This window comes from Somniosus microcephalus, chromosome 5 (genome assembly GCF_052327205.1).
Source record: "Somniosus microcephalus isolate GS21.2 chromosome 5, FLI_Smic_1.0, whole genome shotgun sequence".
NCBI classification, from domain to species: domain Eukaryota; kingdom Metazoa; phylum Chordata; class Chondrichthyes; order Squaliformes; family Somniosidae; genus Somniosus; species Somniosus microcephalus.
The window spans coordinates 319,955,726-319,981,139 of record NC_140991.1 but is presented as its reverse complement, the minus strand read 5'-3'; the positions used below and the strand labels follow the sequence as shown (position 1 = coordinate 319,981,139).

The 25,414-nt window shown below is 44.7% G+C and overlaps 1 protein-coding gene across 1 annotated transcript in view; it reads right to left on the bottom strand.

Annotated features, from left to right (window-relative positions):
- Nucleotides 1-227: 227 nt before the first annotated feature.
- trak1a (trafficking protein, kinesin binding 1a) overlaps nucleotides 228-25,414 on the bottom strand; it is a 236,496-nt gene continuing 211,309 nt past the window's right edge. Inside the window, exons 13-17 of the mRNA XM_085989320.1 lie at nucleotides 22,230-22,469; nucleotides 20,301-20,620; nucleotides 17,075-17,290; nucleotides 13,211-13,313; nucleotides 228-2,340 (exon numbers count right to left, since the gene is read on the bottom strand). Of these exons, the coding sequence (XP_085845446.1) occupies nucleotides 1,533-2,340; nucleotides 13,211-13,313; nucleotides 17,075-17,290; nucleotides 20,301-20,620; nucleotides 22,230-22,469 (1,687 nt within the window). The 3' untranslated portion in view covers nucleotides 228-1,532. The remainder of the gene's footprint in view (nucleotides 2,341-13,210; nucleotides 13,314-17,074; nucleotides 17,291-20,300; nucleotides 20,621-22,229; nucleotides 22,470-25,414) is intronic.

The following is a 25,414-nucleotide window of genomic DNA, read 5'->3' as shown; positions in this document are numbered from 1 at the left end:
ATCTCTGGGGTCCAGGTAGACCAGAACACCTGAAATTGAGCCTTCGGTGAACAAATAGCAGAATAAATGGTCCAACTTCTGCAGCATTGGTCCGACAACATGTGACAAGTACTCATTATGGCAGAAGGTCTCCATGGCTTTTGGATTCTCGCCTGACAACAGGGTGAAGGCCACATTATGGATTATTTTTGTACGCATTACAATGAAGAATTAACAAGAACACACGGTTTGGCAGTTTACATTGATTTATTCCAACTTTTCAGTAGACAAACAGATGTTGTTGTAACTTCCTCATACATTACATCCCAATCTTACAAGTATTGATGTGTCTGCGTGTGAACCCTGATTTGTGGAGACAGTCCCTGGCATAGTCTGGTTTGCTGTTGGCATTTCCCTCTCTTCAGTAGACTGAGCGACTAACAGCAACCTGCAATGCACAGAATCTCGTCAGGCCAGTTCTGTGCTTATTTTGAATGGTCGCAAAATGCTTTTTCCTCCAAAAATTAATAGAAATTCAAGTTCCCGGCAACGGATGTGCACCAACAACAGTGTCTAAAACTGGAAACAAAATGTCAGTATTTACCTAAAAAAATAAACTTGCACAATCTGAAATCATAAGGGAGGCTTTTAAAAACACATGCAGGAACAGCCGATTTGTTTCCAAAATATGTCTAAAATGTACATTATACCACCACAGGTCATTTCAGTCGGACAAACCTTCAAATCAGATTCAAAGGAGCTTGAAGACTCTTGCCTGTGAAGAGTCTGATGGGAACGTGTATTTACAACTAAGAGTGCTGATGGGAATTGTGTGTTCAAGGTTCCCTCCCCCTCCCCTCACCGTGCATCAATTCAAGTAAATATACATGTCACACAAACACTGGATTTTGTAATATTTACTAGTGCTAATCTTACTCCATTGCACACATCTACAAACTATCGTCGTCAACTTTCGACAAGGAGGTCAGTACTAGGATAAATGTGGCCTTCAAAACAACAGTTCAAGTTAATAGCAAAAACATACGCTTTAAAAAAAAAAATGATGCTTCTTACAATGAAACAAGTCAATTTTTTCTTAAAATACAGTGCGTTCGTTAAAATGGTTTCCTCTGTAACGCTGCGTGGCCATAACAGGTACACAGCGATTACACTGACATGGACTACTTTGTTTCTACAAAGCCGTTCCACGTCTCTGATTGTTCTGTGGAGCCAAATTATCATTGTTATACAGTGCAAAATTCAATCTACCTGCCTTAATTAAAAAGTTCTTCAAACAGCCACTTCAATGTGAGTGCATGTTTTAAATCACAGAAGAGTACTTCCTTAATATGTATATATATATATATATATACATACACACATATATCTATAGTTAGGACCTTAAATTAAATTAGTTGCTTACAATGAATTTAGGACCACAAATCTATGTACATATTATACAAAGTTTGTTCTATTCCTATCAGGCACTAAGTCAATGTATCAAACACTGAAAGTGAGTATATTGGAGAGTCGACCAACACTGGGTTTAACCTTCATTGTAGGGTAGTCTGTTTGGGCAATTTGGCCCCCATAAGAATTCCCGAGCTCATTGGGGCGGGTCCTTTCATCTGCATGCTGGCACCCACCATAGTGGGAAAGCTGCGATTCCGTCGGATGCCGGTGTTCAGTTGAATCCCTCCGATAGCACTGGGGACCACCTGCGGGCAGCCTAAAGCAAGGCTCTCGCCCACCAAAGTGCCCTGGGCAAAAGCTCTCATTGACCCTTGGGCCCGGTTAAGAAGGGGTCCCTTTTCATCCGTCATTGAAGACTCATGCGTAGGTGTTGTGCCTGGCTGGACTACCTTGGCAATGCCAAGCTTCTTCACTTTGTCAACCAGGTTGATTTTGGCAATGCTGACGTCGGTTTGGCTTTCGCTGTGCCTCACTAGTTTGTCCCCTCTCATCTCCTTCAGCATGGAACTGGCTGGCTTGGAGGCCAGGAAATTGTCATAATGACCGCAAGCGCCTTTATATTCAAACGGAGACGGAGATGGGCACAGTGAATGCAGCGGCGAATTGGGAGGGGTGGATGGTACAATGGTTGGTTTGGGAGTGTAAAGGTTGGCACTGCTGCTAAGGCCCATCCTGTGCCAGCTGTACGGGTTGTAGACAGCCGCCGAGATCCCTCGCTCCTTCAGCAACTTCACCAGGCCCAAAGAGGTGCTCATTGTGGTCGTGGCTTCCCGCAGGTTAGTGAAGGATTCCGCCAAGCTCAGGCGTCGAGGGGTGCACGGAGTACCAACAGGCGTGGATTTGACATTGCTCAAGTTCCCACAAGCTGGTGCCGGTGCAGAGTTAAGGCTAAGAATGGGGAAGAGAAAAACACAACACTTAATGGAAGGTCATTGCACACGCGAATCAGGTCACTGAAATAACGGTTTCCTACAGAATAAACAACTGCAAGAGCAGATCTGCACAAACATTTTACATCAAGCGTCTGTTAATAACTGGATGGTTTAAAAAGCTCTTAGAATGAATGTAGAAACAATCCTAGAAAGGTTAAAATACATCTCAGCAGATACACTGGAATCACACAGCAAAATTCACCAAACAATATCTGTGAGATATGCATGCTTCAATTAAGGAGGAATAAACACCGCGGCCTGCACTTCACACAAGAAAGCAAGACACAGAATCTCCAACCTCAGGAAGTGCCAAGTGGCGGCCAAGCGATTTGCTACAGACAAGGAAGGTGTGAAAGGAAAAAAAAAAATCAGAGGGTCAGTTGGCAAGTGTCACTGCAGCTCGGGATCAGAGCTCGCTGTAGCCGAGGAGTCCCAACCGCTCAGCCGACTCCACGAGAGCAGGGACCAGAAGGACGGATAAAACAAAGAGGACAAAAGAAATAGGTACACGGGTTCACCGAGACACAATAGAATGTTTGATTTGGTCATTAGTTTCTGGCGATTAATTATTCAATCTGTACATTTTAATTCAAGCAACTGAAAGACCACCTGGCGAAAATGAGGTGAGCTCCCAGCTCAAGTGGTTTGTTAAAAAACTACAGGAAGTTTTCACACTGACCAATGGAGTTTCTCAAAACGTGAGGAATGTGCGACTTTTCACACAGGAAAACGAAGAGTTTATTACCACAATACTGTCTGTGGGCATTCGCCAACTGGCTGACGCTGTATTCAACACCACACGGGTAAGCTCTCACAGCACGGAAACAGAATGATGCTGAGCGGTCTTCGTTAGAATGATGCTCTCTCCTGTGAATGCTGTGAGGATGAACAATGTAGGGTGGATGATTACATGGGCATTGTCGGGGTTGGGAATTGCGTGGAGATTAAAGAATAGAATCCATGATAGAAGGAATTGTATGTGGTCTTCATACTAGATGGGCTGAATGGCCTTTCTTGTTGCGTGGTTTCTGACACGCGGATATGATGAGCGATGCAGTTCGATTGGCCACAGGCCTAATGGGTTTGTGAAATTTGTATTATTCTTAAATCATTGTTGAAGCAGCCTTTGGCAGAAATGCAGTAACGAGCTATCCAAGAGATTATTTCTTTAAAAACCAAACATTTACAGTACCTGATTTACCGTTTTTGATTTTAGGATATGTTTTAATCGTACAGCTTTAAAAAGCTTTAACCAGAAGAAAAATGAAGCGAACAGGTCACTCGCAGACTGCAGGAACGCTCGGAGCAGTGGTCACTGCGAGAGAATGAGGGTTTTTTGGGGGGGAGGGGTTGGGGGCGAGGGGGTGAGGGAGGAGCACCAAGATGCGATTTAGAAGTTAGCAGCAGCACAAATAAAGAGCATTTAAATTTCGCCTGTGTGTCGACAGCTGCAGGATTCGTGATTATAGATAACTGGTGGGCCGATAATCATCATTAGCGCACGCCAGTCCGTAATTCTAAGGATTAAACCCATGTACCACACAGGAAAAAATACTCTGTCTTTATGTCTGGCACAGATGTGCTCTGTTATTAATAACAAAAAGTATGTGCTGAATAACAGATTATAATTGAGCAGTTCTCAGGTTAGAGTATCTATACACGTTTCTTGTTATTGATCAATTCTAACAGATAAAGAAGGGGACGGAACTAATTGGATTATTCCATTATAAATACACGGTAGCAAAAAATCTCGAACACGACTCTTCTCCGAGCTAGTATTGAGATATATACATTTTAATTGTCAAGGTCTTTATTGCGGAAGTTAGGAAATATTGCTACAAGAGTCAGACTGGAGGAAGGTATACAGTGGTGTTCCCCAGGGGTCGGTTCTAGGACCACTGCTTTTCTTGATATATATTAATGACTTGGATGTGGGTGTACAGGGCACAATTTCAAAATTTGCAGATGACACAAAACTTGCACATATAGTGAACAGTGAGGAGGAGAGTGATAGACTTCAGGAAGACATAGACAGGCTGATGAAATGGGCGGACACGTGGCAGATGAAATTTAACGCAGAAAAGTGCGAAGTGATACATTTTGGTAGGAAGAATGAGGAGAGGCAATATAAACTAAAGGGTACAATCCTGAAGGGGGCGCATGAACAGAGAGACCTGGGGGTATATGTGCACAAATCATTGAAGGTGGCAGGGCAGGTTGAGAAAGCAGTTGAAAAAGCATACAGGATCCTGGGCTTCATAAATAGAGGTTTAGAGTACAAAAGCGTGGAAATTATGATGAACCTTTATAAAACACTGGTTTGGCCCCAACTGGAGTATTGTGTCCAATTCTGGGCACCGCACTTTAGGAAGACTGTGAAGGCCTTAGAGAGGGTGCAGAGGAGATTTACGAGAATGATTCCAGGATTCCAGGAATGAGGGACCTCAGTTACGTGGATAGACTGGAGAAGCTGGGGTTGTTCTCCTTGGAGCAGAGAAGATTGAGAGGAGATTTGATCGAGGTGTTCAAAATCATGAGGGGTCTGGACAGAGTAGATAGAGAGAAACTGTTCCCATTGGCGGAAGGGTCGAGAACCAGAGGACACAGATTTAAGGTGAAAAGAACATAAGAAACAGGAGCAGGAGTCAATCAATCGAGCCTGCTCCACCATTCAATAAGATCATGGCTGATTGGCATAAGAACCAAAGGCGACATGAGGAAAAACTTTTTTACGTAGTGGGTGGTTAGGATCTGGAAGAGAAGCATCCGGAAAGGTGCCGAACACCTCGAGTCTCTTCGCCGGGAGCAAGCGGAAGCCAAGCGCAGGCAGTGCAAGGAGCGCACGTCAACCCAAGCACCCCACCCACCCGCCCCTTCAACCACCGTCTGCCCCACCTGTGACAGAGACTGTAGGTCCCGCATTGGACTCCTCAGTCACCTGAGAACTCATTTTTAACGTGGAAGCAAGTCATCCTCGGTTCCGCCTAAGGTGGTGGTGGTGGAGGCAGACGCAATCACAGCTTTCAAAAGGGAGTTGGCGAAGTACCTGAAGGAAAAAAAATTGCAGGGCTACGGGGAAAGGGCGGGGGAGTGGGACTAGCTGAAGTGCTCGTGCAGAGAGCCGGCACGGGCTCGATGGGCCGAATGGCCTCCTGTGCTGTAACCATTCTATGATTCTAGTCACGATGCAGAATTCTACTTCATTACTACTTTTTAAACTGCACAAGAAAATCAAATCAAAATGGAAAATAAAATACCTCGAGTTCATTGTCAACACTAAGGAATATGAACATCCCAACAGTAATTATTTCCACTCGTTTATTGTGCTACTGCAAACCATAAGGAGAAAGAATGATTAAAACTTCAGGTATAACCCCCCGTTACTCAGTAAAATAAAACTACCTTAAAACTGAATTAATGAGTTGATTTCTTGAATGAACAAACTACTTCCGACATGATTTCCAATACTACATGATGATTGGGTAAAGATGAGAAAACTTGTTAAAAAAAAAAATCATACAAATGTGGGATTATTTTTTACGTATGAGAATTTCAGGTTGACCAAGGTGCGAGAGATGTTTGCGCTGAGGATTTGAACACTTGTCATTTTGCTATTCAGTGCGAGCAGTAAGCATTCCCAGCTTGGCGATTGTAGAGTTAATTGCCGTGTAAAGCTACCTCTACTCTGAAACAATGCACCTCCACTCCCAAACTCAAGAACACCACCTGGTGGGCAAGTTAACATTTTTCCACACCGTGCTGATAAGATTGAGTAGATTGGGCCGATACTCTCTGGAGTTTAGAAGAATGAGAGGTGACCTCATTGAAACATAAGATTCTGAGGGGGATTGACAGGGTCGATGCTGAGAGGTTGTTTCCCCCCTGGCTGGAGAGTCTAGAACCAGGGGTCACAGTCTCAGGATAAGGGGTCGGCCATTTAAGACTGAAATGAGGAGGAATTTCTTCACTCAGAGGGTGGTGAATCTTTGGAATTCTCTGCCCCAGAGGGCTGTGGAGGCTCAGTCGTTGAGTATATTCAAGGCTGAGATCGATAGATTTTTGGACTCTAGGGGAATCGAGGGATATGGGGATCGGGCGGGAAAGTGGAGTTGAGGTCGAAGATCAGCCAGGATCTTATTGAATGGCGGAGCAGGCTCGAGGGGCCGAATGGCCAACTCCTGCTCCTAATTCTTATGTTCTAAAACTTACTCACCAGCCGGCGTGGACACGATGGGCCGAATGGCCTCCTTCCGTGCTGTAAATTTCTATGATTCTTGTAAGTTTGCCAGTTTCGTGCCAAATGACCGGTAGTTTTGTTCTGGGAGCTCTTGCCCACGAGGAACTGGATTGGGACTTCCCAAACTACTTGCACACAGCAACATTCACTCAGTGGCTAGACTTGAACCCAGGTTCCAGAGATGAAAGGCCCAACATCATAGGAACATGGGGACAGGAGTCGGTCATTCAGCTCCTTCAGCCCGCCATTCAGCGAGATCACGACATTTCTGTATCCTGACTCCATTTACCCACCTTGGCTCCATATCCCTTAATACCCTTGGCTAGCAAAAATCTATCGATCTCCGATTTAAAGTTATTACTTGAGCTCCCAGCATCTACTGCTTCTTGTGGGAGCGAGTTCCACACTCCTACCACCCTTTGTGTGAAGTGTTTCCCAACATCTCTCCTGAATGGCCTGGCTCTGATTTTAAGGTTATGTCCCTCTTGTCCGAGACTCCCCACCAGTGGAAAACTTTCTCCCCATCTACCCCATCAATCCCTTTCAAAATCCTAAAAACTCAACCAAAACACCCCTGAACCTTCGATATTCCAGGGAATACAAGCCTAGTTTGTGTAATCTCTCCTCATAATCTAACCCTGGGAGCCCCAGTAATATTCTGGTGAACCTGCGGTGCACATGCCCCCTACACCACCTAGACCCCCACACAAATCAACTTTTAAATGTTTAGTTAACAACCTCTCCCCAAATTAGGTTCCTGACAAAGAGACACAGCATCCATTCACTGGCAATCAGCCAGTGTCCCTCCCTTTGGGAAACTGTCTGGTCTCCAAACGGCACTCCCCTCATAGTCCAGCTGAGATCTGAATGCTGCCACGTGGGGAACTGCAGACATAAAACCCACAGTCCACCACCATCGTGTTGCAGCCACAATGCCACACAAAATGACATCATCTTCCATGGAATATTTTGGGTATTTCACGAGATGACATCGCAATCGAGAACAGATGTCGCTGGGAGCAAGGGTGAAAAGTTTCACAATACTGCTTCGATCAGAAACACCAAACAAGATGGGCTACTTATACTGGACATTCAGCTTGTCCCTCTTCCTGACACACCGTATAAACAGACCATCTGACGAAGGGCAGGCAGCTGAGACCAGGTCCCATGGCGCCACTGACTGGCACACTGCTGACCACCGCGCTGGAGAGTTAGTGGTCCTGTCCACCCGGTATCCTCTGTATACATCACCGCTACACACTTAGCCACATTTGTTTATAAATACATTTTAAGTTATTTTTATGTGTTCAGACAATCTTGTGAAAAAATACTAAACCAACTTGAGGCAAGTAACGTTTGCGCAAATTAAACAAGTTGGTGGAAACGTTCATGTGCAAAGACTTGTGTTCCAAACCCTGCTGCCATCTGTGTAATATGGCTGGTGTGCAGACTGATTTGCCTATTCTTCCCTATTTAAAAAAAAAAGGTAATTTGGTTCAAGTGTTACTTCCAGATGTTAAAACATCCCTTCGCTTACACGGAACTCGGCGACTACAAACAGCAAGTACTCCCAAACAAAGCAAGTCAAAGCTGCTTCAATTAACAGATAAAAGGAACTGGATCGACACCTGGTTGGGAGTGGGACTGGAGTTTAGAAGGTTCGGTTCAAATCGAGATGATCGCGTCCTCCATGTGGCACAATGGTTCCCGTGCTGCTGGGGAGTGGGTGGGGTCGTTATCTGAAGGACAGCAAGAAAGACAGACTTGCATTTCTATAGCGCCTTTCATGGTCACCGGACGTCTCAAAGCGCTTTACAGCCAATGAAGTACTTCTTGTAGTGTAGTCACTGTTGTAATGTAGGAAACGTGGCAACCAATTTGCGCACAGCAAGCTCCCACAAACAGCAATGTGATAATGACCAGATCATCTGTTTTAGTGATGTTGATTGAGGGATAAATATTGGCCCCAGGACACCAGGGAGAACTCCCCTGCTCTTCTTCAAAATAGTGCCGTGGGATCTTTTACATCCACCTAAGAGCACAGACGGGGCCTTGATTTAACGGCTCATTCGAAAGATGGCACCTCCGACAGTGTAGCACTCCCTCAGTACTGACTCTCCGACAGTGCACCGCTTCCTCAGTACTGCCCCTCAGACAGTGCGGCGCTCCCTCAGTACTGCCCCTCCGACAGTGCAGTGCTCCCTCAGTGCTGCCCCTCCGACAGTGCAGCACTCCCTCAGTGCTGCCCCACAGACAGTGCAGCACTCCCTCAGTACTGCCCCTCAGACAGTGCAGCACTCCCTCAGTACTGCCCCTCCGACAGTGCAGCACTCCCTCAGTACTGCACTGGAGTGTCAGCCTAGATTTTTGTGATCAATTCTCTGGAGTGGGACTTGAACCCACACCCTTCGGACTCAGAGGCGAGGGTGCGGCCCACTGAGCCACGGCTGACTTAGCCGGTTAGGCTAACAAAATTAAAAAAGAGTTAGGAATGGGGATAGCAGAAAACGAGCGCGTATGGCAGGTCAGGTCGAGAATACATCTGAGAATCAGGCTAAATATAGAAAGTTCAGAGGAGAAGTGAAAAAGAAAGTAAGAGGGACAAAGAGAGGGTATGAGAATAGAATGGCAGCTAACATAAAAGATAATGCAAAAGTCTTCTATAGGCATATAAATAGTAAACAGGTAGCAAGAGGAGGGGTGGGGCCGATTAGGGACCAAAAAGGAGACCTACGCATGGAGGCAGAGGGTATGGCTGAGGTACTAAATGAGTACTTTGCATCTGTCTTCACCAAGGAAGAGGATGCTGCCATAGACATAGTAAAGGAGGTGGTAGAGGAGATACTGGATGGGATAAAAATTGATAGAGGTATTAGAAAGGATGTCTGTACTTAAAGTAGATAAATCGCCAGGACCGGATGGGATGCATCCTAGGACGCTGAGGGAATTGAGGAGGTACTGGCCATAATATTCCAATCCTCCATAGATACGGGGCTGGTGCCAGAGGATTGGAGAATTGCAAATGTTACATCCTTGTTCAAAAAAGGGTGTAAAGATAAACCCAGCAACTACAGGCCAGTCAGTTTAACTTCGGTAGTGGGGAAGCTTTTAGAAAGAGTAATCAGGGACAAAATCAAGTCACTTGGGCAAGTGTGGATTAATTAAGGAAAGCCAGCACGGGTTTGTTAAAGGCAAATCGTGTTTAAATAACTTGATTGAGTTTTTTGATGAGGTAACAGAGGGTTGATGAGGGCAATGCGGTTGATGTGGTGTACATGGATTTCCAAAAGGCGTTCGACAAAGTGCCACACAATAGGCTTGCCAGCAAAGTTGAAGCCCATGGAATAAAAGGGACAGTGGCAGCATGGATATGGAATTGGTTAAGTGACAAGAAACAGAGAGTAGTGGTGAACGGTTGTCTTTCGAACTGGAGGAAGGTATACAGTGGGGTTCCCCAGGGGTCGGTTCTAGATACACTGCTTTTCTTGACATATTAATGGGTGTACAGGGCACAATTTCAAAATTTGCAGATGACACAAAACTTGGAAATATAGTGAACAGTGAGGAGGAGGGTGATAGACTTCAGGAAGGCATAGGCAGGCTGGTGAAATGTGCAGACCCATGGCAGATAGAATTTAACACAGAAAAGTGTGAGGTGATGCATTTTGGTAGAAAGAATGAGAAGAAATATAAACAAAATGGTACAATCCTAAAGGGGTGCACGAACAGAGAGACCTGGGGGTATATGTGCACAAATCGTTGAAGGTGGCAGGGCAGGTTGAGAAAGCATTTAAAAAGGCTTCATGAATAGAGGTTTAGAGTACAAAAGTGTGGAAATTATGATGAACCTGTATAAAACACTGGTTCAGCCCCAACTGGAGTATTGTGTCCAATTCTGGGCACCGCACTTTAGGAAGGATGTGAAGGCCTTAGCGAGGGTGCAGAAAAGATTTACGAGAATGATTCCAGGGATGAGGGACTTCAGTTACGTGGATAGACTGGAGAAGCTGGGGTTGTTCTCCTTGGAGCAGAGAAGGTGGAGAGGAGATTTGATCGAGGTGTTCAAAATCATGAGGGGTCTGGACAGAGTAGATAGAGAGAAACTGTTCCCATTGCCGGAAGGGTTGAGAACCAGAGGACACAGATTTAAGGTGATTAGATGACATAAGAAAAAACCTTTTTACGCAGCGAGTGGTCAGGATCTGGAATGCACTGCCCGAGAGGGCGGTGGAGGTAGATTCAATCACGGCTTTCAAAAGGGAGTTGGACAAGTACCTGAAGGAAAATAATTTGCAGGGCCACGGAAAAAGGGCGGGGGAGTGGGACTAGCTGAGAGTCGGCACGGGCTCGACGGGCCGAAGGGCTTTCTTCCGTGCTGTAACCATTCTATGATTTGATGAATATTTTAGAGTTCTGCATCATCATCCTCCTTGGGGATTAGGGGATATTTATATGGAGCTTTGCCTCAGGAGTGTGAATGGTAGAATCCACAATTGGGTACAACGGACATGATCTGTGCAAGAAACAGGCCCGATGAGGTGGGCATCCTTTCCCTGTGCCATGCTTTCTTGTGTTGTTATTGCAATTAGTGGAAAACATCACACAAATTATGCATTACTACCAGTAATCGCAAATCATCAAAAACACACAACAGCCATCAACAGGGGTATGCTCCGATAACCAGGGACCTGGGAAAGCTAATGCAGCAACGAGCAAGACTCCCGGTCACATTGGAGGAAGATTCACTCCATCAGCCCAATTTATTTCCCCTTCCAGTTTCTTTTCCAAAGTCTTTTCAAACATTGTCGCCACGTGCACACACCAACAATGAAACTAAACTAGGTCGAATGGCAGACAGTTTGTTAACTTGACATCCTGTTGCTAGATGGAATGAGGTTAGAGATGGCGCAGGGGACAACTATTTGGTTAGATTTGTTAAGCTTTTCACACGCTGGCATTCCTCACTTCTAGTTCTACTGTGCCGGCTTTGATATCACCAGCAGTGTCTCACCCCGGTGGGTCAGTCTTTGCCCTACATCTCCCTCAAACGCGATGACATACTGCAATTCCATCGTCCTCATCATGTGACCTGTGGAAAATCATCTGTTGTTAAAGAGTTGCTCACTGCATTTTTTCTGCCAACAGGCTCACCACTTGTCGTGTGGCTCACCGACAAAAAAATGTGTTGCAACTCATGCCACTGGCAGAATCACACGATTCAGGAAAGTCTGTTCCCTTTCAGTCACTTGGCACAGCCACCTTGGTACCTTAGATCATGCTGAGCCATACCTTTAGACTCTTAAATCATCACACTGATTATTGGGTCGAAAGTGAACAATTATCTGTGTACCTGCTTTTAAAACAAACAGTTAAAAACAGATTTTTTTTCTTTGGAACAGAGGAGGCTGAGGGGAGATTTAATTGAGGTATATAAAATTGAGGGGCCCGGATAGAGTGGATAGGAAGGACCTATTTCCCTTAGCAGAGAGGTCAATAACCAGGGGGCAGAGATTTAAAGTAATTGGTAGAAGGATTAGAGGGGAGTTGAGGAGAACTTTTTTCACCCAGAGGGTGGTGGGGGGTCTGGAACTCACTGCCTGAAAGGGTGGGAGAGGCAGAAACCCTCATCACATTTAAAAAGTACTTGGATATGCTCTTGAAGTACCGGAACCTACAGGACTACGGACCAAGAGCTGGAAAGTGGGATAGCAAACTACTGCAGATGCTGGAAATCCGAAATAACAACAGAAAATGCTGGAAAAACTCAGCAGGTCAGGCAACATCCGTGGAGAGAAAAGAGAGTCAATGTTTCAGGTGAACCCTTTGTCAAGACTGGAAAGTGGGATTAGGCTGGAGAGCTCTTTTTGGCCGAGACACACAGGATGGGCCGAATGGCCTCCTCCTGTGCCGTAAATGTTTATAATTTTATGAGATATACTGACAAACTCTGAAGGAAGAGCCAAGTTCTTCAGTTTTGCTTCCATGACAAGGGTAAAGGTCCGAGATGAAAAATATCATCTCCTCAATCTCTTAAATTAAGGCAAAAGATTGCTGGGTTTTATAATGTGTGTGGTTTCAATAGTACAAACTCTACCAATTTGTTCCAGGAATTACATCTAGCTGCCCATTTAAATTAAACTGGTTTGCGACAGAGATTCTGTACATAATATGGCCTTTGCATCTTAGCGATAACAGATGGATGAAGAGAGAGTGTCCTCTGTCAGATGTCGGATTAATCAGTGACAATCTAAAATGCCTTTCTTTTTAAATAGAAGAGTTTTTCAGAAGTTTTAAAATCCAAGTTCTCCTCCCCACTTAATTCTGTGTCGGCTGAATTGGAGTCATCAGTAATGAGGGTAGTTTTAAGTTTTAAGTGAATCATCCGCAGCTCAGCAATCACATCTTGCACCATCTCTCCCATCCTCAGACCACCCTGTGCGGCTTTTAAACTCGGCCCAAAGGTGCATGAGGGGGTGGCGCGATTTTACAACATTACCTACAAGACAGCAACGATGCATCATTTAACTTTGTCACAATACATTGAACACTGGCTGCTCGGCAGTGCCAGTGTGACGGAGCCTGCGCTTACCTGGAAGTGACTTGTGTGAGTTCGTCAGAGGGGTGAAGAATGCGGCAGGTTGTGAAGGTAAAGGTGGAGCTTGTGTGTGACATACATTTACCAGGATAGTGAACTGAAGGAAAAGTGGGAAGAAAAAGGGGAAACAGCAGAAAACACACACATCAGCAGCGATTGATTGCAGCAATTAAAAGGCTAATCATCAATTCTCGACACAGTCCTGCACCAGATCATGCAACCCTTCCCAGACCAGCCATCCACTCTGCTCCAGATTTAAACGGCTCCTATTATTTTGTTCCTATTCTTGTGTTTGTCCGCACTTTCCTTTCTAGCTCTCCGGGAACTCTGGTCTGCCTGGACTGGGAAGGGTAGAAGGCATTCATTCTTAATTGCGTTATCACATTACTGTTAAGATCCCCAAACTAACAGGGCATTAATGCTGGGAAAGGATAAATTACTCTGCTCGAAATGTGAAGCTGATTAAATTACGTTTAAAAAAAGGCGGCACAATTGTCGAAGCTCACTCAGGATCGGATGGCGATAAACCTCATATTCAGGTTACTTCAGGACGACACCAAAGAAATAACTGGCACATTAGAAAGGCGGCAAATATTCCTATACAATAAGGACGGAGCTCGACCAAAAATGCACATCTAAGTATTGCTGGATCAACACTGTGACATGTTTCTCTTTTGTTTAAATGATGCTTCACCTGATCCTCTGCAAATCTACCAGATCAAACCTGTCTGCATTTTGGATGGCAGAGAAAAATTCACTTTCTTAAAAGACTTAATGGGCCGTATTTTGTGACCCCCACGGGTACGTACAAGGTGTGTACGAGTCCGTAGAGGCCGCGCAAGTTCCGGGTTCAGGCACGCGAAGCTCGTGCGCTGAAACCCGGCACTTACGATCGACAGCTCCTCCACGTGCCCAGGAAAAGGGCCTCTGCGGGCGGAGAGTTGCGCTATTTGCCCAACTTCCGCCCGCTGAAAGGCCGTGGAATTCATACGCCTGTAAGGCCCGCTTTCACCAGCATAAGAGTTTTTTTTTTTTAAATAGAAAAATAAGATTTTATCACTCACTTATAACTTAAAAACTCTGTCCAATAAGGTAAGTTTATATTAAGCCCTGTTAAAACATATTTTTAAAAAAATACAAAAATTAAATTTTTGTTTAACTTATTAAACGCCATTTTAATTAATTTTATATATGTAATGGTTTTCCTTTATTTATTTCAGTGTGTTGGTGCATTTTTGTAGTCATCCCCATTCATACTTTTGATAGTTCCATGAGTACAGAACTGTCAAAAGTATGAATGGGGATTCCTTTCTTCCATTGGTTGGGTGGCCCACTTGCGAACCGCCTGCGCCCCGGGATACGCGGGGCCTCTGCGCATTTCCAAGAAAAGAGGCCGAGGATCGGAAGCCTCCGTATCTCTGGGACCAGCGAGGTAGGTTCGTAGATGTTTTGCTGATCGGAAGCATCCGCCCGCAGGAAGCCTCCGATCGGAAATTCAGGGCCAATGATTTTTGAGCAGCTGTGGGAACAAGGGGGACCGCCACAGCTGACGACAGCCAGGGAACTTGCTTTTTTGAAAACCACTCCCATTTAATTTTGTAAATGGACTTACTTTCCTGCTTTATCTAAATGGTTTAGATCCTGCCTTCCTCTTTTTTTTTAAAAAAAAGCAATATTTAAGTTTCCACCAGAGCGCTCCTGTATAACATGTTCTTAAAAATGTATTTTAATGGGAATATTCCATCGTTTGCTAAATTAGCCTCGCAATCGTGGGCTCACAAAATCTTCAAAATGCCGAGGAGAATTTTAATGAAAATACATCAAGTAAAATTCCAGGTGGGATATGAATTTAATCATTAAAAAGGGCACCGCATATTATTAAAGAAGAAAGTCTCTTTATAGAAATCTATGCAAATCAGAAGATACTTGAGGTAATTTTTTTAAAGCTCTAGAGAAACTCGAGAAAGTTAGCAACAGAAGATGGAATATAAGTGATGGTCCATAAACTGGTGACGATGGTCAGTACTCGCTGTCTCATCAGTTGGGAGGGTGGAATCCAAACCATTTCTACCCTGCAAACTGTCTTACTACGGACAACTTGTGACATTTGTTCGCAACCCAGCGGTGATGTTTAAAAGGAACCCTACACACTCTGACCTTCTCATCCACATGTCATGTCTTTGGAATACTCGCCCCAACGACACTGCTTTTTATTAAGGCGATTACAAATCAGACATCAAACGGAAGACGAGGTGAAGACATTTGCCGTCCCGCACCCTGTAATTTTCTCTCCTCCTTCCGGAAGGCAACAGCTGGCGTTGGGACACGATTGCACAGTCACTGGCCACTGTCCAGTGCCACGTCTATACTGGGAATTGCTCAGGGATTTTAGCTAGCGTGTGGCCAAGCTGCGTAGACCAGGTCTCTCCTGAATTTGCTGATCTCAGTGGGAGCAGTGTTAGGAATGGTACGTTTAGCCTCACCGTCCCCAGGCTCTGCGGGGGCTGGGGTTGGGGTTGGGGTGGGAGAAGAAGCCGGCCAGGGTTCGTGCTCCTGATCACTCCTGGAAGCGAGCATAAATGAATGTCAGGGAGGACAAGATTTATCTCAGCTGTAATGCCACGCACAATCAAATGGTTTGCCAACATTGACCATCCGAGCTCACACATGAATAATGGACCATTGGGGAGACGCTAGAGGATGACCAATATCCATGGTCCCAGAGAGCCAGTGACGAGTCAATGCCTTGACGACAGCAGAGGGCAAAGTGACGGGAAAAAATAGCAGAGCCATTGGGAAGCCTCTTTAAAACTATTGATTGAATATAATTATTATATAAAAGCATCGTTTTCCCTCCCCTTCCCGTCCTCACTCCCTCCTGCCCTTAAGAGAAGGTCTTGAACCACCAGACTGAAAGTACAGATTTACAGTAAAGGTGAGTTGTTAAGATTAGAGCTTCCATTATTGGTCACCAAGACAGTGGGAATTCTCAGCTTTGTGACAAGCTCACAAATGAATGTATAATTGTGTGATTTAACTAAAGGATATATTTTTGAAGTTGTACGGAGTGAAGCAGGTGCATGTTTTCACCACAAATATGAAACCAGCTCGTCTTTGTAACTCTAATAACCCACATTGTTTAACCTAGGAATGTACTTTGGCTGCCATATTGAAAAGGTCCAAAGTGGAAGTGTTCTATAATGGACTTGTTGGGTGCATTATACAATAGAGAAGAGACACCAGGGACAGTCCCGAGGTAGAATCTCATATCCTTCAGCTCAGGGGATATCAAATCATGACAGCAAAGTTCAAGCAGTTTACAGCCATCATTTAATCTCCAAGAGGAGATTACAACCTCCTAGACACAGGTCAACACTGTCCCAGCCCCGGGATTCCCAATTGACAAATGCCGGGTCCTACACTCGAGCAAAGATCCACAAACTCACAATATCCCGACGTACCTCAAGGTGAAGAAACAGAACTGTCTAAGGAATGAAGACAAGGTGCAAAAAATAAATTCACTTTTCTAAAAACCAGCGATAAAGTGAACTCTAAGTGAGAACCTTTAACAGAATGACAGAAAGATGAGGTTTCACCAGTTTCTACACGACATTACTATTTAAGACGAATGTGCATCATTTAAGAAGGCACAATAATATATCGATATTATTCTGATGTGAACCAAATCCTCGAACATTTAGCATCCTGTCAAATGGCAATTTCACGTGAGAGTAGACGCTCCTGCACCAGAAGCCCCATCACCGTCCGCTGACTCCCGCATCTCCACTGTGTTTGGCTGACCCGGCACCGCTAATGCCTCGCTGCGTGATACGGGCACTTGTGCATGAGACCTCTCACCTGAGGTCTCCCTGTGCTGCGCCGGGGTTGAGGTAGCTAGGCCCCGGATAGAGTGGTCACCCGGTTCATCTTCCTCGTAGTCGGCCAGGTGGTACACCTGCTCAGTGTCCAGCTCCAGTGGCCGGAAGCCCTTGGTAACCACGCCAGGCCGTGGGTCGAGGATTCCTCCCAAGTTCGGCTGGGCCAGCTGCTGCCATTGGTGCAAAGTTACTGAACCTGTTGATACAAATACATCATCTATATGTATAATCCAATAAGGTGGCTGCTAAAATGAATGTAATTAACAGCAATGATTTAAGCAATGGGTGGAATTAAGTGGTCATGTTAGCAAGTCATGCATGCATTCAGTACATTAACATCACATTATTTTAAGCACCTCACTTAAAAATAGTTTCGGAAATAAGGCATGCTCCGTAAAACAAGGCAGCATTTTTTAAATCAACTTGGCAGAATATTCTAATAGAATACCTAGAAATACTGGAAGTTTGTCCCCCATCCAATGAAATTCAATAACCTAAAATATTTTATCAGCCCAGGAGATGGTTTAACCTTTTAAGAGGAAAGTACGGTATTATTGCAAGGTATAATATTTCAATTTAGTAAATTATAATTATTACAATTTTCCCCATTCCTTTAGGGTATATTTGGTGAAATTTGATTATTAGATGACATTTTAGTGTCAGTGAAATCCGTGCGAAGCAGTTAATCGTGCAGCAAGGTTAGTTGTAAATGAATTGTACAATAAACACTTAAAACAAGTGAAATCAAATCAAGGAGACATTTTCATCGGCTTCAAAGTCTTCAGGACGTTAAGCCTCCGATAATATTTAGATATCACTGCAAGCAGACGTGTCCATTCCCGGTTGTAGTGGTCGGGATTACACGATGCATTGCCGTGCCCAATATCTCACACTTAAGGTCGAAGAGAAAATTAATCTGTCTCCACACAATACGAGCCTCTTAAAAGAAATTTGCTGGTTTCTTGATCACCCTTTCAAATCGCTCGCTAAGAGAAAGGTCAGATTCCGAGAATAGACAGCTTTTACTTCTGCCCCCCACCCCGCTGCCACCGCCCAGGTTTCTCTTTTTCTTCCCCCCCTCAAAGTAGCGTTTCTCACTGGGGTACTTTTCCCCAATGGGTGCCGACAGCCTTCCAGTATGTCAACCCAAGTGGCCCCTCCTCAGACGCCAGCCTAGCGGCCTGCGCGGTACCTTCAAGACCCTTGTGCAATATTGGCCTAGATGGTTACTGGGCAGCAATCAGGAGCAGGAACCCTATGGCTACCGAGACCAATTGCAGCACCCCCCATATTACTGCCTCAGCTGAGAGGAGCCAAGTCAGCACAGATCAGGGAGAGAACCTGCGGCTGCCCTGGCCCTGGTCAGTGTGGGTCACTACATTAGCAAGCAGTGGATCTGGCCTCAAGTCAACGGGAAGCTTGCAACAGGCTGCATCACAACTCGTACTTCGCACAATAATTGGGGATAAATCCATTGTTAAACAGGAGAATGATGCTGTATTTGTGTCTCAAGATACATTATAACCCCTGAAAGCAAGAACGTTTTAAAAACATAGGAACCCAGAAGTAGGTCCAAACATGCGTACATGAAAACAGAACAATTTCTCCAATTGTTGCTCATTTACAAATTCGTTCCAAGAAAGGGTCATCAGAAATCATGTTCATAAATTGCATTGCAAAGGAAATTCAGTCCACAAAGATTATACAGGGTGTACGCTCCAGTATAAGCACCCAATTGTCCTTCATTCCAACACCTGGACACAACAGATCTGCGGCAGCAAAAAGGCGAGGGGCAGTTTATAAGCTGCACCTGCGTTCATCTTCACAAAGACAACAATCAGGGTAGATGGAAAAAAGAGTGGCCAGGGCCCTTAGCACCCAAACAATACAGATCTCACATAGACCTCATTAAAGATTCATGAAAATCCTTCGCTACATCCTGACGAATGTTGCCAAGCCCCATTTTTGTTGCTCACGTTATTAGCTCATAGAATTAGTCCAGCTCTTAGCGAGTCTGATTTTAAGTAAGGTTTCCCATCAATCATATTTATCTGTTCCCAATCGTAGTCTGTCCCAAAGGCAAACAAGACCAACAATTACCATTAAATATAGAAAGAATCCGGGGCATGAACAAAACTCGGGGGGAAATGGAGTGCCTTCCCCAGCAAAAGCCCAAGTACATATAATAAAAAAGATATTTCTACCCGTCTATTATTCAATGGCTGAATCTGTTGACAGCTTAACTTCACCATCACCTAAACTCACACACACAGACAGACAGAGAGAGAGAGAAAAGTAGCAGATAATATAGTTTAGTCTGACTACAAAGTGCTGATGTAAAGAAACCAAGACTGCTTTTCACGAGCTGAATAAAAAGCAAGCAGGCAACGAGTACCGGGACACATCAGCCGGGCTTGTTAGTTACTCTGCTCGCTGGCTTCCAATGGTTGTATATTTCAGTGTCTTAAAGTTATAAATTTAAAGAATGAAAATGGCGCCGAAAGACAACCATTAGAAACATCAAAAGCCAATCGTCTGTGACAAAGAAAAGATGGAGAGAAAGGAAGAATAAAAATCAGACTGAGACGGAAAGCAAAACAGAAATTAAACAAAATCTTTATTCGAACCAAAAAAAAATGAATTAGTGACACTATATCTTCACAACACTAACTGAAAGACAGCTGAAAAGGATGAAGCAAATTAAACAAAGTGGTTTGCGTCTCAAATAATATCAACGGTATATTTGATAATAAATACAGAACTGCATCATTAACATGTTTTCCAAGGAATTGAAATTTATAAAATTTGTATGATGGACTGAGGTCCAGAAATACTCCTTCGTACTTAACCCATTGGGTGCTGAATTTCCTTTGCAGTATATGAACATGATGCTGTTGGTTTGTTAATTGAGAGTATTGGGAGATTCAGAATAAACACAAATGGTATTTTAACCCATGTGGCTGGTGGCAGTTTCTTTAATGTGAAAAATTAGATTTTTTTTTGTTCCAACAATGTTGAGCACTTTTAGCAGACCTCAAAAGGGTCAAAGGCAGGTTTATTTCAGAGGACCTCAAACCAACACCGGGGCTGGCTATCTCTGAAATAGAAAGAATACTTGGTGCAAAGTGTTCCGGATTTTTTATGATGCATTAGCGACCAGAGAGAGTCGAAGACGAGGACAGAGAGAGAGCGTGGCCTCGCATCACCTTCCAAGGGCTTCACAATCTGCAGTTTCTCCGGCAGGTACGAGCGGCTGCTGAAAGACATTCCCGAAAACCCTGTGAAGTCAGAGATTCCAGAGAGGTTGGTTCCTAAAGACATGATGCTTTCCGTCGGCGTCACGGAGCCGCTCGCGAGTTCCCCCTTTTCCGCCAACTCTTGCAACTTCCTCTCCCGTTCATCCTCAAAAAATCTCCTTTCACAGAGGTAGTTCTCTCGCCTAAGTGACAGGCGCCGGAGGGCTGCCTGTAAATCCCTGGAGCCAGGGGTTCCTGGCTGGCCAAGCTTCTTAGATTGGTCCTCATTTCTGGAACGGAAGAGTAAAATAAAACCACCACTATAGTCAGTCTCCCTGCAGTCAGCACCAGTTAAACATTTCTTTAAAAACCCGAGTCCCAGTTAGTAAATTACTTAATTAACAGAGCACTACGACTGGTTGGTGCAATCTCCCTTCAACGGTCAGCAGTGGCTCAGTGGGCAGCACCCTCGCCTCTGAGTCAGAAGGTTGTGGGTTCAAGTCCCACTCCAGAGACTTCAGCACAAAAATCTAGGCTGACACTCTCAGTGCAGTGCTGAGAACATAAGAAATAGAAGCAGGAGTCGGCCATTCGGCCCCTCGAGCCTGCTCCGCCATTCAATAAGATCATGGCTGATTTGATCTTGGCCTCAACTTCACTTCCCTGCCCGCTCCCCATAACCCTCGACTCCCCTGTTTTTAAAAAAATGTCAATCTCCACCTTGAATATATTCAGTGACTCCGCCTCCACAGCTCTCTGGGGTAAAGAATTCCAAAGATTCACGACCCTCTGAGAGAAGAAATTCATCCTCATTTCCATTTTAAATGGGTGCCCCCTTATTCTGAGACTGTGACCCCTAGTTCTAGATTCCCCCACGAGGGGAAACATCCTCTCTGCATCTACCCTGTCAATCCCCCTCAGTATCTTACATGTTTCAATAAGATCACCTCTCATTCTTCTAAACTCCAATGAGTATAGGCCCAACCTGCTCAACCTTTCCTCATAAGACAGCCCCTTCATCCCAGGAATCAACCGAGTGAACCTTCTCTGAACTGCCTCCAATGCAAGTATATCCCTCCTTAAATAAAGAGACCAAACTGTACGCAGGGAGTGCTGCACTGTCGGAGGTGCTGTCTTTTGGATGAGACGTTAAACCGAGGCCCCGTCTGCTCTCTCAGGCGGACGTAAAAGATCCCATGGCACTATTTTGAAGAAGAGCAGGGGAGTTCTCCCTCGTGTCCTGACCAATATTTATCCCTCAATCAACATCACTAAAACAGATTATCTGGTCATTATCACATTGCTATTTGTGGGAGCGTGCTGTGCGCAAATTGGCTGCTGCGTTTCCTACATTACAACAGTGACCACACTTCAAAAAGTACTTCATTAGCTGTAAAGCGCTTTGGGACTTCCGGTGGTCGTGAAGGGCGCTATAGAAATGCAAGTCTTTCTTTCTTAAAGGAATACTCCAGGATAATTTAAGGAGCTAGCAGATTCAAAATTCGGTACTTAGAGGATCCAGGGTTAACAGTAGCGCAGTGGGGCACAGGTTTGATGTAACATTGCCAAGTGTGCTGCTGGGAAATCACTGCTGCTGGGAATTATTTAATATGATCATCAAATTATTAATGGATAATCTCAGTTAAATTGGATTTGGATTTCTTCCTTAGGCACAGCAAGCTTGAATATTGCTGGCACTGTTTGCTGCACTTTAAGAAGGATTATTTAATTGAATATAAAACCCGTGGTTATGAAGTACCGTGATGGTACACGATGCCTCACTCACACAAGTCTGTGTCCCACCGTGTCTGCTGAAACACCCACGACGTGACCCAGATCCTTTTCCTTTGAAATGATTTGAAGAAAAACGATATCAAGTTCGGAGCTTAATTCTCTTACCCTACTTCAGATGATTCAGTTTCTAATATGATGCTGTTCGTCTTGTTGTCTATGACTACGTTTGTGATGTCGCTACCATAGAAGCTGGACCGTGGAGTGCTGATGCAGCTTGAAAAGCCCGAGTTCATTGCCGAGGACTGGTTAGATCCTGGGATATTCATTGGTGACGGTGCCTGGGATCTTTGCCTCACAACTTGGTTCACTGTGCGCACAGTTTCAAACACTCGCTTCTGCTGATGTCTGTAGGAACAACAGATTAGTTAAGAGTCCAATTGTCATCGTGCTTGGTGAACATGAAGGGTTTAGATAGAGTAAATAAAGAGAAACTGTTTCCAATGGCTGAAGGGTCGATAACCAGAGGATACAGATTTAAGGTGATTGGCAAAAGAACCAGAGGCGACATGAGGAAAAGCCTCTTTACACAGCGAGTGGTTAGGATTTGGAACGTGCTGCCTGATAGGGCGGTGGATACAGGTTCAATAGTAGCCTTCAAAAGGGAATTGGGTAAATACTGGAAGGAGAAAGAATTGCAGGGATATGGGGAAAGAGCGGGGGAGTGGGACTGACTGGATTGCTCTTCGAAAGAGCCGGCGCAGACTCGATGGGCCGAATGGCCTCCTTCTGCGCTGTACTATTCTATGATTCTGTGTACAAAAAGCGATGGGTCTGCAACATGGTGCAAATTCTCTACACATCTCCCCTTAGCAGCCAACTAAAATGCAAATTAATTTCTAATAATGAAGCAGAACTGTACAGTTTCACATTTGGCAGTGCGTGGGCAAGATTTGTATCAAGAAGGTAGGACATCCTAACAATTTCATTGGTTTATCTTTTCAACCAAAAAAAATGCATTATTAGCGTGCTTCTCTTTTACATAAGATGATAAGAATTAGGAGCAGGAGTCGGCCATTCGGCCCCTCGAGCCTGCTCCGCCATTCAATAAGATCATGGCTGATCTTCGACCTCATCTCCACTTTCCCGCCCGATCTCCATATCCCTCGATTCCCCAAGAGTCCAAAAATCTATTGATCTCAGCCTTGAATATACTCAACGACTCAGCATCCACAACCCTCTGAGTGAAGAAATTCCTCCTCATCTCAGTCTTAAATGGCCGACCCCTTATCCTGAGACTGTGACCCCGGTTCCAGACTCTCCAGCCAGGGGGAAACAACCTCTCAGCATCGACCCTGTCAATCCCCCTCAGAATCTGACATGTTCCTCCCTCAGAATCAAATATGTTTTATTGCAGACAATTTTCCAGCTGAATTTTTGTTTTATTTCAATGTTTAAATAATTTCATCACGTGAATCAGAGAACGTTACTCCATTTCATGTCTGCGGGTGTTGAGGGAAAGGTTGAAGAAGCTACTGCAGACCACAAGGGTCAAGGATCAAGGGTCAAGGATCAAGGGTCAGAGATGTTTCGTTTTAAAATTAATAAATTCCATTGAAATTGTGGAGGTGCATCATTGAGACACGTCTGAGGTGGTAGAATGTGCAGGTATCGAAGGGGCAGGTTGGGCAAGTGTTTTATTAAAGGTGTGTACAGACACCATTGTTAATAGGAAGATGGGAATAAACAGAGCAGAACTTTTGACAAACACATAATTGCCTCTGCATCACTAAGATTTTAGGGTAAAGAAATCCTAAAGCTGAACTATTTTTATCAAAAGCGGGTCTGCTTTCATACTTGTTCCAAGAGCTTCCGCTGTTTTTAAAGCTAAACAAGTTTTAATTAGTCTCACTTGTTTACACAGCAATGGCATTCATTACACACACCCGGGAGCACGGAAACTGTGACTCACATGCAGACCCAACCTCGCTCGGTATTAAAGTGCAGTGACTGAAATGAGGCATCAAATTCTACCTCATTGAACAAGACAGCTGAGGATTTCACTCCCGAATAATGCACTACATCCCTTCCTTTCCTGTTGTGTGCATTATGTAAACTGGGCTCTATATCCAGAACACCGCTCCTGGCAAATATCAATTTAATTTAGTGACATGGGGCAGTAGATTCTCTCTAGTCCACTATATTTACATTTGTAAATTAAGGTCACACACGTGACATCTTTTACAACAATGCTTCAGACAGTATAACCAAATTGCTTTGTTGAAATTATACACACTGCCCCAGGCACTGCGGTCAACGGACTACCTCTCCCGTCTCACCGCAACGAGCGACTGGCGTTGCTGCCAGGCGGAGATGATGAGCAGGTCCTTCACCCTCAAAGAGTTCACTTATTCTTTGAAGGTGAACAACCTCCAGCTTGGATCTTCAGGCGTTTTGACACCGAGCGTGCTGTTTGCCGCATGAACCAGGTGCTCGCAGCGGACAGCACACGGACATATAAAAGGAGCATCCATTGCACTCCCAACAGTGCCCCAGTTGTTGGGGGTCTTGGGACGAGAGGTTGGAGGCACAGAAAACACCAGGTTTCGATTAGCTCTTCAACAGTCCATGCAGTGGACACCCCTGGCCAATGGTGCGTGAACTCGAGGATGGTGGTGCTCTGATGCTTTGTGTCTCCTGTTGAGCTTCACTCTGCTAGAGTCCCGGAGCCAATGCAAAGGTGAATTATATTTCCAAAATGATCGCACTCGTATGGTTCCGAATTAAAGAAACCAAAATCCATTGTGCCTGGAATGACAGGAGTCTAAAACATCGAGGTTTGAAAATGAATGTAAAATAGATTTCTATCTCTAGGATTTGTAGTTTGCTACCGTTACTGCTCCAGCCCTGATTAGTGGTGGAGTATCATTCCAAAGGTGGCAACGGCCGTTGTATTTTTCACGGGTGACTTTATACCGCAATTGTCAATGTAGTAACCTGGGAGGTTATGAGTAACCTGATCCACCAGGTGGTGCTGTGGCAATTGCTCTCCTGAGTTAAGTCTGATCTGTACTGTGGTACTCTTTGTTTTTGCTGCCTCATGGCAGAAACTTTTATGTGCAAGTGTTGATTAAACCATGTTACGGAGTTAACCGGTGTCCGTCTCCATCTATTGCCAGCTCAAGATACCACATATGGCGACGAGAATAAAGGACGGAAAAGTTTTGGTGGATCAGTCATAGTTAGGGAGTATTCGGAAGAGGTGCTCGGGTTGGTTAGCAAACTAGTCGGAAAAGCACGAGGCTAGGCCGCGGGAATTGAAACGGAGTTTGATTTTTTGGCTGAAGTGACCG